This window comes from Rutilus rutilus (assembly GCF_951802725.1).
Source record: "Rutilus rutilus genome assembly, chromosome: 11".
Classification (NCBI taxonomy): domain Eukaryota; kingdom Metazoa; phylum Chordata; class Actinopteri; order Cypriniformes; family Leuciscidae; genus Rutilus; species Rutilus rutilus.
This window is the reverse complement of record NC_140216.1, coordinates 17,541,263-17,556,016: the sequence shown is the minus strand read 5'-3', so window position 1 is coordinate 17,556,016 and position 14,754 is coordinate 17,541,263. Positions and strand designations below refer to the sequence as shown.

General features: G+C 36.1%; 1 protein-coding gene across 1 annotated transcript; it reads left to right on the top strand.

The window, feature by feature from the left end:
• Positions 1 to 1,004: 1,004 nt before the first annotated feature.
• On the top strand, positions 1,005 to 14,638 carry serinc2 (serine incorporator 2). Its single transcript, XM_084422707.1, has 10 exons — positions 1,005 to 1,148; positions 1,595 to 1,756; positions 2,382 to 2,569; positions 2,777 to 2,856; positions 3,470 to 3,607; positions 4,175 to 4,344; positions 4,528 to 4,618; positions 9,554 to 9,704; positions 11,233 to 11,445; positions 13,867 to 14,638. Exons 1-10 carry the CDS (start codon positions 1,110 to 1,112, stop codon positions 14,003 to 14,005), a joined length of 1,371 nt encoding a protein of 456 aa, XP_084278833.1. The 5' UTR covers positions 1,005 to 1,109; the 3' UTR covers positions 14,006 to 14,638.
• The last annotated feature ends 116 nt before the right edge of the window (positions 14,639 to 14,754 follow it).

Genomic DNA, 14,754 nt, shown 5'->3' with positions numbered 1-14,754 from the left:
TTGTTATTATTTGTTAGTGATCTGTGAATTTATTTTATGCTGGCTAAAAGTTATGTCTGTTTGTTAATGTGGAATTTGTGGACACAAATTAGATTGGTGTGGTAAGACATTGTTTTTATTTTGAAGTCAAAAGTTGTGAAACCCTGCTTCCTAAGAATTTGAGCAGAAGGCCAGCTACTAGTGTTTTTATTACTTAGTTTACTAATTATTATAATTCATGGAGTTATTATTTAATAATTCTAGGCTATCTATTACATCAACATTGCTGATCACCATAGCCTAGGTTAAGTGAGTGGAATCCTATCCAATAAAAATTAATAATCTATTTAATTAAATTCCTTAGAATAAACAATTATTTGCAGAATATGCTTAGAGTATTCTTGTGCTATTTTTATTTGCCTGTCACTATTTAATTATTCAGCTGTAGGCTATCATTCAATGAATGTATATATCTGAATATTTCATTTAGTATTGCACAGTGATATCAGATGCATTTTATATATTCAGAAAAGTTTAAGTTATTAAGTGGTTTAAGTATAGCCTACATCATCTTTTAAATATTGTGCAATAACCAATAAATGTGAAATCCTGTGCTAAACGTACACGTATGTATATGTTACAATTTAACAGTAAATGCAATGTTTTAAGGGGGATATCTTCCCCAATTTCCCCTATGCAAATTGGTAAGGTTTTTTAAGTTTCAAAACCACAAAACCTTTGCATCACAATCCATATTATGGGATTTTGCGCCATCTAGAGTGCAGCGTAAGACTTTTACTGATCTCATAGGTTGCTTTAATCAAAAACATAAATATGTAATGCAATTCTATAAATTGAGATGTGGATATCAGACGCATGCAAAGTTAAGAGTCTTTGCAACATGCAAACACAACCACCGCTATGCGCACAAGTTACTACACTTAGTTACATCTGATTGGTTTGTTACTTCAGCGATTTTTCTGTACCGTCGTCTGATTGGTCCAATAGTTTTGCGATGAGTCTCCTAGCCAATCATTGCTAATTTTTGAGTTATTTATTAGTAACCAGAATGAGGAGGAAAGATTGACTTCCGTGTTTTTGCTTTAGTCTTGGTTGTTTTCTCCGTCATCATGGGTGCGTGTATGGCCTTGTGTTCGCTGGCGAGCTGCGTAAGTATAATATTGTTTTAAAATGGCTTAGCCTACTTTTTTCCCTCACTTTATGTTGTCAAACTTCAACGGGTAACGTAAAGACAGCAACGCATTTTCCCCCAAAAACATTTCTTTTTCATATAGGAGGCTGTTTCCTTGTTTTGTTTACGTATAAACTATAAAGTGTTGAGAAAACATAAATAAATGACTGTAACGTTATAGCCATTTCTTTGTTATCTCAAAACTTTATAAACCATATAGCTACTTTTCCTCACGAGTTTTTCGGCCACATTTGATTTGACACTTTCCTTCAGACTTAACATTTCCATTTTATCAGTATTTAATATAAATGTTTAACATACAGACCCAAACTACTCATATAGTTGACATATTGTAGGTCGTTCCCCCTGTATGACAGGGAAATTAGAGTATTTGCTGTTTTGAACTGTGTTCTTGTCCTGTAGGCGTCCTGTCTGTGCGGCTCTGCGCCATGTCTTTTATCAGGATGTTGCCCTTCTACATACAACTCCACTGTGACCCGTCTGGCCTTCTCCTTTTTTCTGCTGCTGGGCACTATAGTGTCCATCATCATGATCCTGCCAGGCATGGAGACACAGCTAAAGAAGGTACACAGACTGCTGTCTACAGGTAGTGCGTGGGCTCACAGCATTGCTGGTGTGCTCATGAGGATCCAAGTTTGAATCTGTCCCGATGATCCCACTTCCTCTCTCTGCATTCCAGTCCTAAAAAACAAAAACAATGAAAACATATAGACCAGTGGCAGAAATAGTTTGTAGTAAAGAGCAATATTTGAAGATTTCTTAATTTGAGCGCAGGAATAAACACAAATCTGTAGGTTTATATTTTCATGTGTATTAAAAGAAAGTTAATCATTTTTTTTTTTTTTTTTTTTTTTTTACATAAACAGTTCTTTGGCTGGTTTGTCTGCCTTCTCTCATTTGTGCTATGCTTTAGTAGATTTATGAAAACACAGCAAGCTTAAGAGAGGCAGCTGAGACATTCTGTTTGCATTATTTATGCAATTTTGTGGGTTATACATATCATTATCTTAAATGTAAAATGGTTGTTCTTTTCATTAACTTTAGATTTTTTTTTTTTTTTTGAGGATTTATAAACACCCACAGTATGTTAGTAAGATGTTAAAACACATTCTGGACGTGATTAAAATGCATTCTTTGATCACTGTGTAAAACTGCAGATGTTTTTCTTTTTTGGTGAATTTATCAACAGATTCCTGGTTTTTGTGAAGGAGGCTCTTCTATACCAGGGATTGAAGGGAAGGTGAACTGTGAGATCATTGTTGGCTATAAGTCGGTCTACAGGATGTGCTTTGCCATGGCCTGTTTCTTCTTCCTCTTCTCCATCATCATGATCCGTGTGAGAAGCAGCAAGGATCCACGAGCCACAATTCAAAATGGGTATATTTTTACTGTTTGCTGTTCCAGCTGGCATTCTCATAAAATCTTTACTAACTCAAATATTTTCACTAACAAGTGTTGCCCTCTACTGTAGAAAGCGTTTTTTTTTTTTTTTTTTTTTTTTTTTTATATATATGTGAAATTCCTGTTTCTGTCCAGGAAGTCTTACATAATGACTCATGTCAATGTGACTTTTTTCTTTTTCAGTTTCTGGTTCTTCAAGTTCTTGATTCTGGTCGCTCTTACTGTGGGAGCTTTCTTTATTCCAGATGGAGCATTCAACACAGGTAAGTAAGCTGATAAATAAGAAAATAAAGACTATAGTTCAGTAATTACATGAAAAAAAAAAAAAGGTTGTTGCTGTTTTTAATATATTTTTTGTTTCACAAATATTTTTCCACTCATTACAAGTTATGGTAAATGGCCAGTGTGATCTTTGTGCGGCTGTTCTATTAAAGATAAATCACTCTTTATTGTCATTCACAGCTACGTAGGTTTTTTTCAGTACTCATAGTTCCCATGCATGAATCGGTGGGCGGGGCTAAAGAACAAGTAATCCAAACAAGTAATTTTGGCTTGGTTTCAATAAAAGCTGTTTTTGGACTAACAAGGACGTTTTGATTTCTGAAACGTACAGGATATCTTTTTAGTACAATGACCTCTTATAGGTCAAAAGACCAAGGAATGGTCTTTTGAATGGTAAAGGGGACCATGACCCCTTTAAAAAGTCTTCTAGTTATGCTTTGCTGTAAATCATTTTATTTAAAAAAAGAATTGCTCTTTGTGAGTGCAGTCTCTATAAAATAAGTCACTTTAAGGTGGCATGGACAGCTGGTAAAGTCATGTCAGTTCATTGGGTCAAAAGGAATGGATGTAAAACTTAAATGTTGTCCATTGCAGTGTGGTACTACTTTGGTGTGGTTGGGTCCTTCATCTTCATTCTGATTCAGCTCATTCTGCTGGTGGATTTTGCTCACACCTGGAACCAAAAGTGGGTGGAGAACGCAGAGGACGGGAACCATAAATGCTGGTATGCAGGTATGTTCAGCAACATTGTTTCCCCATGACTAAGCTTTAAAACTGATGACGGTAAAAGCTGAAAGCATGTGAAACGATAGAGTCACAAGCATTACAATCTATTATGTCCTAACCAGCTGCAGCATTGAGAAGCAATAGACTTTTTCACAGACTATGATGATGCAATTCCACAATTACTAACATGGTAAATCTAGGAAGGTTTTTTTTTTTATAGCACTATAGTTTGTGTTATATTACTTTGACATTAACTTGCAGAGAACTAGTTAACGCTGCAACATGAGTGTTTATAATACAACGGCTAAGGGATTCACGGCTAATTTGGCATCTTTCTTTATTATAACCAATGTAATAAGTCTCACTATGTTTTTTTTTTTTTTTTTTGCTCTTTTGTAAAGTCATGGAAATGGCATCATAGTTTGCCTTTGGCTATTTGAGTAAATGAGAATGCAAAAATTTGATTTGTTGTAGTTTCCGTTCGCCACTATTGAAGTTTAGCCAACTATGATGACTTCCGCTTCGGAGAACCCCGGAAATGTGAATATTGACAGATGTGTGTTTTCTCCACAGCCCTGCTCTCTTTCACATTGGTGAACTATATCTGTGCCTTCGCTGCTGTGGTTTTGTTCTATGTATTCTACACACAGCCAGATGACTGCACAGAGCACAAAGTCTTCATCAGCCTCAACCTCATCTTTTGTATCATTGTGTCTGTGGTGGCTATCCTTCCAAAAGTGCAGGTCATTCCCACACTCATTTGATCCATTTGTGCTCATTTGTTTTCTTGTTTTTCTCTTTGTCACTCTTATGCAGCGCCAAGACTACGCTCAAAAGGCTAAAGCTGTTCTGCTTTGGGGTGTTTTGGGTTTTGTGGGAGTGTGTAGAATCAAAATGTGAACATTTGCATTGTATATGTGTTACAGGAATCTCAGCCGAGTTCTGGTCTGCTCCAGCCGTCTGTCATCTCTCTCTACACCATGTATCTCACATGGTCTGCTATGAGCAACAACCCCAGTAAGTCTCACAACTAGATCACATGTCCATACCAGCATTAACCTCTTTAATGCTGTTTCACTTTTGTTTATTTTAATAGATGTTTGGATTGAATTACTAATTTAGTTACTAATGTATGTTGACCCTTCTCTTTAAAAGAAAGTTTCTGAAAAACACTGTCTGGTGTTTACATGTACAATAAAAAGTTGATAAATTAGGAATTTGACATTGAGGTGATTTACATTTAAAAAAAGTGAAATCAGAGTAAATCAGATCCAAAAAATTAGGTTTGATTTATCAGGTTTTGTTTAAACGTTCTAGAACAACGATCTATTGTGGTTACATAAGTTAAAAATAAATGATGTTTAAATACAGTAGCTGTAATGTTCAGCATCTATCCAAATTTTTTGTTTGTTTTTCACCTTTATTTGGATAGTATATTGCCTGGACAATATATTTTGATAGTGACAATATATTTAACTCTGACTCGGTCAGCAGGTTACTCACAAACCCCCCCCCAATTGGTTTTTTTTTCACCAATTGGTATGTGTTCAAAGAGGCTGCCACATCTGATGGTGTGATAAGATATTGAAGAATATGCTTCATCTGTTACACGTTACATCAACAAATGTGTAGATGATGTTGCTCCCTCCAGGAAAATAACAGATCCCCCAAACCAGAAACCTTTATGCAGATGTCTGCTCGCTCCTCAAACTATGAGATGCTGCTTTCAGGGAAGGTGACAAAGCAGCATTGAAGGAACCAAGGAACAAACTCACTGCTGGAATAAAAAGAGCCCAGGCCACATACTCCCACAGGATCCAGGAACACCTGGAGACTAATGACCCCCGGCGAATGTAGAAAGGGCTAAAGGACCTTACCGACTACAAGAGCAAAAACTACAACAATGCTTCTGTTAATGATCCTTTTTGCCTCATGCATTGAACAATTATTTTGCTATTTAGGCAAAATAAGGGTGCTGTCCCTTACAACAACTGGGGTAAAAAGGACTCTACAGAGAGTGAACCAACGCAAGGCTACTGGCCCAGATGGGATTCCTGGACAGGTGCTGAAAGAATGCTCGCACCGGCTGACAGATGTCCTTACAGACATCTTTAACATCTCGCTAACACAGTCTGTGGTTCCAGCATGCCTCAAAACTTCCATCTTCATTCCTGTACCAAAAAAATCAACAATAACCTGCTTCAATGACTATCGGCCTGTGGCACTCGCATCAATCATCATGAAGTGCCTTGAACGGCTGGTCATGACTTGCATCAAGACCATCATCCCACCCACACTGGACCCCTTACAGTTTGCTTACTGACACAATCGCTCTACTGCAGATGCCATATCATATGTCATCCACCTGGCTCTTTCAAATCTGAAACACAAGAACACGTATGTCACAATGCTTTTCATCGATTTCAGTTCAGCAGTTAATACTACTCTGCCACAGACACTCATCAGTAAACTCTTCATACTCTGACTTAACGCCACACTCTGCAACTGGGTTCTGGACTTCCTCACTTTAACAGAACTCAGGTAGTAAGGATCCACGAGAATACATCACACTCTCTCACTCTGAACACCAGAACCCTTCAAGACTGTTCCCAGTCCATTACTGTTCACACTACTCACCCATGACTGTATTGCTCAGCATCAGAACAATCACATCAAGTTCGCTGACGATACAACAGTGGTGGGCCTAATCTCACATAACGAGACAGAGTACAGAGAGGAGGTAAGAGACCTTGAGCTGTGGTGCACAGAAAACAATATGTCCCTTAACTTCAACAAGACGAATGAAGTGATTGTAGACTTCAGGAAATCTGCTATTTACCCTCCACTGCACATTAATGGAGCGGCGTTGGAAAGTTCCTGGGGGTACACATAACTAATGATTTCTCCTGGAACCAGAACACCACTTTCCTGGTAAAGAAGGCCCAATAATGTCTACACTTCCTGAGAAGGCTTAAAAAAAGCTGGCACGAGTAAGAATTTTTTTTTACAAACATAAACTTTTACAGATGTGTAGTGGAGAGCATCTTGACCAATAACATCACAGTCTGGTTTGGCAGCTGTTCTGCCACTGACAAGCGGGCCCTACAGAGGGTGGTAAAGTTTTCCTAGAACATCATTGTGTCCAGACTTCCATCTATGGAGGACATATACAAAGTCCGGTGCATTAAGAGAGCAACCAGAATTGTAAAGGGCAGCACCCATCCCTCTGCTGGATTATTCTGCCCACTGCCATCTGGAAGAAGATTCAGAAGTGTCCGAGCACGGACCACGAGAACAGCTTTTCTCCCCAGGCGATCAGGTTACTTAACAGCGCTGGCTGACTACTGCCATTCCCCCTGCCCCCTACCCTATAGGGAGAGAAATTACAATAAAAATACTTGAACTTAAGTCTGACGTCACGTGCCACCGTTTCCGGGTTCAAACGCTCTATCAGATGCCAAAACCAAACAACATATGGTACTAATAATCTCTCACGCTGTGCAGTAAACTATGTTTCTAAACTTTATCTTCATTCCGAAATACCAGATGGCCAAGCAGTGATTCATATTTTATCTATTGTTAAAATATTGGTGTCTGGGTTGCCATGAGTCCAGAGATTGTAATGTAGCCTACACTGTGAGTTTAAAAAAGCTTACCTTAAATGTGTAATACAAATAAATAGTTCTAATAAACAGCTGAATCTCACTTGAAACGATTGAAGGCTTGACACCGGAAATAGTAATCCGTCCATGACTTTTAAACGGATAGAGGGGACAGGAAGCAATGTGGTAGAGAGAAGCTGACAACTCACTTGTCTAATATATTTTGTATATATTTTCGTAATATATTTCTGCTGTTTTGCTAATTTATACCTCCTGTTAACTTCAAGTCAAGTCAAGTCACCGCGGTTTTAACAATATAGATTGTTTCAAAGCAGCTTTACAGTGATAATAGGAAATTAAAGTAACAGAGATTGGTTTGGCTTCACAGCAGCTCTAGAATAAAGTTATTGTCCAGCTGAAGTTAGTTTTGATTGATTCACTTCCGTCACAACGAACATTAGTTATTAACTTAACACAACACCGTTCTAACAGAAAAGCCTTAAGTTCTCTCTGCGCAAATTTTAAAAACGCGAACCTATGAGAACGCTGATGGTGTGCACATGCATATTACGTAGGTATGCGCGTTTGAATATATATGTGCGCAGATGTGTAGTCCTTCACAAACCAACCCTCAACAAACTACTTGTCTGGCCTTAAAATTTATAATACAGAATTTTTATCACTTCTGCGTAGCCACATGAAACCGGAATTATCCCGACCAGGTTTTGTCTGTACAGAGATAAAGGGAAGGGAAGGAGGCCTTCACAGGGGAGAGACTAGTTGACACTTCAGGACTGCGTTATCGTCGTGTCCGGGCGCAGGTCCTTCATCAGATCTGGATACGGCCTGGATCTGGACTGCGGTAAACCTCGGGATAAACAGAGAGACTAATATTAGCGTAGACGCCATTCTTCTTATGATGTAACAAGTACATCAGGATTTATGGGAAGTGTTCCCAGTTCCGGCTGACCTAATCTATGCAGCCTAACATTGAATTATAGAAGTCTATAATGTGTTATGTGTATGCTAGGTCAAAGAGATGCGTTTTTAGTCTAGATTTAATTGAGTGTGTCTGCTTCCCGGACAATGTTAGGAAGACTGTTCCAAAGTTTTGGTGCTAAATAGGAAAAGGATCTACCGCCAGCAGTCGATTTTGATATTCTAGGTATTATCAACTGGCCGAAATTTTGAGATTGCAATAGACGTGAAGGACTATAATGCGTTAAGAGCTCGCTCAAGTACTGCGGAGCTAAACCATTTAGAAACTCTATTGGACTATATAGTTCAGAAACTCTGTTAGAGTTCAACCACACACCCTCTCTTTAAAACCTCACCCTCCAAAATGTGCAAAATGAATGACAAGCAAAGAGAGAGAGTCTAATAGGCCATATCAGAGACAAGTGACAAATTGCACCCAAATTTTTCACAACACCGATTTCAGTGTTAAGTGAGTGGGTATCTTAGTATAGTATCTTAATCAGCATGGCTGCATTTATTTGATCAAAAAATACAGTAAAAACAGTATTATTGTGAAATACTATTACGATTTCAAAAAACTGTTTTCTATTTTTATATATTTTTTAAATTGTATTTATTTGTGTGGAGACAAAGCTGATTTTTCAGCATCATTACTCCAGTCTTCCATTTCACATGATCCTTCAGAAATCCTTCTAATAAGATGTAAACTGTAATACATTATTTTTTAGGATTCCTTGTTTCTTAAACTTCAAAAGAACTGCATTTAAAAAAAGAAATAAATCTATTGTAACATTATAACAGTTTTGATCTAATAAATGCTTCCTTGCTGAATGAAAGCAATAATAAAATAAAAAATTTATAAAAAAAAAAAGTTAATGGCCTCAAACTTTGACCAGTAGGTTATTGTCTGATGGTCTCTTAATAATCGTTTTCTCACACTACATGATTCCATTACAAAAGATAGAAATCACTTGCTTATAGACGCTATACCAGAACAAAGGAATTCTTGGAAAGACATCGGAAAATTCCAGACGCCAGTTGTTTGTTTACATAAGTGAATGCTGGGAAATAAGACATAAACACATGGAGCTGCTTGAATGGAAAAAATGACATACCTCAGCAACCTCCAGGCCAAATGTAATAGGATTTAATGCAATTAAACTTTAAAGGAGCATTTTTACTGTGGAGCACAGTATGAAAGTTGTCCCAATTATTGGCCCTCAATCATGAACTCAGAATAATTGCATTATAGCCAGTTAGCATGTGTAAAATGAATAACAGGATCAGTATCTATTTTAGAGTTTTACTGTATGCTGTTGTTTCCTTTATGAATTAACATGTATGACACATCTTTTTTTCTCTCTGTGCACAGATCGTAAGTGTAACCCCAGTCTGTTGAGTCTAGTCAATGGCGGGCCAACAGCACCCACTCCCACCAGTGCCCCCGGTATCCATACACAGTGGTGGGATGCTCAGAGCATTGTGGGTTTGGTCATCTTCCTCCTGTGCACACTGTATGCCAGGTGAGCTTATAACCATCATCCTTACCACTGCTAGCAACAGACAAGGACTATTTAATATCATTAGTTAAATGAAAACCAGTGATGCTGAGCAGTATATCTAATATAAAATATTTCAATATTTTTTTAACCTTTTTATTGTATTCAAATAAATAAATGTATTGTAGAATTTGCTTCGAAATGGCTTAAAAACAATTACAAATAAATTATAATCAAAGCATGAAAAACATTTTACCTTAATGCCCTCATGCTCATTACTTGTCTACTGACAGGATTTGTAGGAAATACAATGTCCAAATGAAAAGCACATTGAAATAATTGCTATGTTCATGATATTTGCTTATTTTACATTCCTGCGTAAAGTTTGGGGTCATAAAAGGATTAGTTCAATCCAGAATAAAATGTCCTGATCATTTTCTGACCCCCATGTCATCCAGGATGTTCATGTCTTTCTTTCTTCAGTCAAAAAGAAATTAAGGTTTTTGAGGAAAACATTCCAGGATTTTTCTCCATATAGTGGATTTCAGTGGGGACCAACGGGTTGAAGGTCCAAATTGCAGTTTCAATGAAGCTTCAAAGGGCTCTACACGATCCCAGCCGAGGAATAAGGGTCTTATCTAGCGAAACGATTGGTCATCTTGCACTAGCTCTGCGATGCCCATCCACAACTTCACGCATTATGTAATCACGTTGGAAAGGTCACGTGTGACATAGGCGGAAAAAAAACTCCATTTGATTTTCTCCAAAATCATTTAACATCGTTGTTTTACCTTTTTTTGTAAAGGGCATTTGACCTAGTCTTTGCACGTTCGCTTTGTTAACACTGGGTCAGTGCTTCTGCTACACGCGTGACCTTTCCAACATAATTATGTAATGCGTGAAGTCGTGGATGCTCATCGCAGAGCTAGTGCAAGACGAGCATTTGTGGTTAAAAAGTATGACTGTTCGAAGAAAATGACAGATTGTTTCGCTAGATAAGACCTTTAACCCATTGGTTCCCGTTGAAGTCCACTATATGGAGAAAAATCCTGGAATATTTTCCTCAAAAACCTTTCTTTCTTCAGTCGAAAAGAAACTAAGACATGAACATCTTGGAAGACGGGGGTGAGTAAATTATCAGGAAATTTTAATTCTGGAGTGAACTACTCCTTTAAGATTTTTAAATGTGTTTGAAAGAAGTCTCTTATGCTCAACAAGGCTGCATTTATTTGACCAACATTATTGTGAAATATTATTTAATTTAAAGTAAAAAATTTCTGTTTGAATTTAATTTAAAATGTAGTTTATGCCTGAATTTTCAGCAGCAATTCAGTCACATGATACTTCAGAAATCATTTAAATCTGTTTTAAAAATGTATTATTAAAAAATATATATATATATATCTTTCTGACCCCAAAGTTTTGAATGGCACTATATATCATCATCAAATCATATTCAGTATATCCGCCAAAAATATAAAATTGTAAAAAAAATGTTTTTGTAAAATGTCTAACTAAGCCACATTTTACATGTTTTCTTCTCTTTTTCTAGCATTCGTTCCTCAAACAACAGCCAGGTGAACAAGCTCATGCAGACAGAGGAAGTTCAGGGGCTGGCGAGCGCTGATGAGCATGTCTCTGAGGATGGCGTGAGACGAGCTGTGGATAACGAAGAGGACAGCGTCACATACAGCTACTCGTTTTTCCATTTCTCCCTCTTCCTTGCCTCCCTCTACATCATGATGACCTTGACCAACTGGTATCAGTGAGTGTCTAGAGCAGGGGTATTCAATTAAAGTTCCAAGAGGTCCGGTCTCTATATTTCCTTCCCAGCGGAGGTCCGGGCTATATATATACACTACCGTTCAAAAGTTTTTTTTAATGTTTTTAAAAGAAGTATCTTCTGCTCACCAAGGCTGCATTTATTTGATAAAAAACAATAATAATAAAAAAAACAGTAATATTGTGAAATATTATGACAATTTAAATGACTGTTTTCTATTTTTATATATTTTAAACTGTAATTTATTCCTGTGATCAAAGCTGAATTTTCAGCATCATTACTCCAGTCTTCAGTGTCACATGATCCTTCAGAAGTCATTCTAATATGATGATTTGATGCTCAAGAAACATTTATGATTATTATCAATGTTGAAAACAGTTATTTACGTTTTTATTTCATGATGCTATGATGATTAGAAAGTTCAAAAGAACAGCATTTATCTGAAATCTAAAGCTTTTGTAACATTAAACACTACCGTTCAAAAGTTTGGGGTCAGTAAGAATTTTAATTTTATTTTTTGGAGAAAGAAATAAAATAAATCAATACTTTTATTCATCAAGGATGAGTTAAACTGATCAAAAGTTACAGTAAAGACATTTATAATGTTAGAAAATATTCTATTTTAAATAAATGCTGTTCTTTTGAACTTTCTATTCATCAAAGAATTTTGAAAAAAATGTATACACAACTGTTTTCAACATTGATAATAATAATGAATGTTTCTTGAGCATCAAATCATCATATTAGAATGATTTCTGAAGGATCATGTGGCACTGAAAATTCAGCTTTGATCACAGGAATAAATTACAGTTTAAAATATATTAAAATAGAAAACAGTCATTTTAAAATGTCACAATACTTCACAATATTACTGTTTTTTTTTTTTTTTTTTTTTTTTATCAAATAAATGCAGCCTTGGTGAGCAGAAGATACTTCTTTTAAAAACATAAAAAAATCTTACTGACCCCAAACTTTTGAACGGGAGTGTATATATAGTCTTCAATGATTAGATGAGGATATTGGGCCCTCAGAGCCAAAGCAGTGGCATCTGAGAATTTTTCTATATACTGTGTATATATACAGTGCTCAGCGTAAAAAGTGCTCCTTTGAAAAGTAAAATTAACACCCTAATTTGAGTTAAACTGAAAAATGTGTATTCTAAGTTATATTATTAAGCTTACTTTTATGTTATAAGTAAAACAGATGTTATATTAAACTTAGTCTTGTCAACATTTTGGAAATTGTTTTTGTTCATTGAGATAAAATTTCATTTACGCTGAGCACTGTATATATATGTATATATATATATATATATATATAAAAAAAATACAACTTTCATCAGTTGAGTCCAATTAGCTATGAAGATTAAAAGGTTAGATCAGGTGTTTTATCAAGCTATTATTATCTAAACATTTAGATGCATATGAAAGGCAGAAGGCCATGTGACAGAAAAATATTGTATGTGGATTCAGGGTTTACATTTTTTAAGTATGGGCCATTTTTTTATATTTTGCTTAAAATAAGCATCTACTAAAAACAATGTACATAATCAAAATGCCCTTATCATGAGCAGAGCTAAGTGGACCAGTAAATTTCAAAGTTTAAGTTGTCTTTCCTTGCCATCTACTAATATTTTTCCCAATTATAACATTGTTTATTATGAAATGTTCTTAACATGCTGAATAATAATGCTAAATGTAGATGAAAAAAAGAAATTGTCACAATCCTGGTTTGTCATATGTATGTATGACAGATAAAAATAACTATATTTGCAGCATTGTTTTCTGCAGTGTTTTAGCAAAAGTTCTATCTAGTAAAATCAATCTATTTTACTGCTCACTGTGTTTCTGCTACAACAACACTGTGTTGTTAAAATAACCACTCATCTGCAGCTCTTAATGTGGTGCTTTAGTGGGAGAGAGAAACAACGTGCATGGAACGGAAAGGGCTTGAATGAAGCGTGTTTGGCTCTAGACAAAAATATTAGAGGAAATAGTGCCGAAAGATCATTACCATAAATGACCCTGAGCACTTGTGCTGTGTACCGCTCCGTTGTTTTGATGAACTGCTCACTTTAAACTGTAGAAACTGTAACATGATGCTACAGTTGTCATTATGTCTCACAGTCCGCCATTTGAATATGCCTGGTCTAGAATATCCTAAAACAACACAACCTGTGATCGCCCAGTATTTTCCCTTTCATTTTGTCCATAGGCATTTCAAAACAGGTCTTCAATCCTCCGTAATCAGTTTGTATGGAGAAAATAAATTGGGTTTTTTTCTTTTGGAAACAAATAGTTCCACTTTACATCATGCCGTTTTTGAGTTGAGTTCTGTGTATATGTTAATGTGAAAGGATTGAGTGCTAATTATTCCTTAATTTTTTTATTATTTCCTTCTCAGGCCTGAAACCGACTATGCAGCCATGAAAACCACTATGCCATCTGTGTGGGTGAAGATCTGTTCGAGTTGGCTGGGACTGGCACTGTACCTCTGGACTCTTGTGGCTCCGGTAATCCTGGCCGACCGAGACTTCAGCTAAACGCCCATACGATTCTACAAGTGGCCTTATACATATTACCTTATGCTGAGTTCACTTAGTAAATTACAGAAGTTTTTGTTTCTTAAGATGTTTTGAGCCCTTGAATTATGCACACTTGTAAATCTTCATAGGACACTTTTCATTTACATTTTTGTTGTTACATAATCAAAAACCTTTATCAAACCTCTTCAACCTAACCCACAATACACCTGTCATAAATGAGGCTTCGATCTAGGTAAAGACTAAATAGGGCACTTTTATGTATAACTCTTTCTGTTTTAAAAAATTATCTAGAATTCTTTGTGAATTCATGTATACTTCAATTCACATAATCTGACATCACACATTATTTTATACATCCATTTCTGGATATTTTATTGTTCTTTATATCTGTCTTGGGTCCAATTCTGTTACAAATTGCACTACGTTTGATCAAATCAAAGATGAATGTTCAGTTGGAAATGAAGATCGCCTTATACGTCAAGATTTTGATGAAACATTTTTGTAAAGGAGTGTATCCATTTACACTTTCAAAGCTTTATGATGACATTCCTGACCAAAAAGATTCTAGTTCTGGTTTTGTACTTTATTCATTCTTATAAAACTGATTATTAAAGAAAATGTACACAAGAAGTTATGGTTCATCAATCAATTTATTCAAACCCTGCTACTGTAATACAGCAAGTTATTCCCTCTAGATGGAAGTGTTGTTGTATATGGTTACTTGTGTTTTTATTATTATTTTAGAA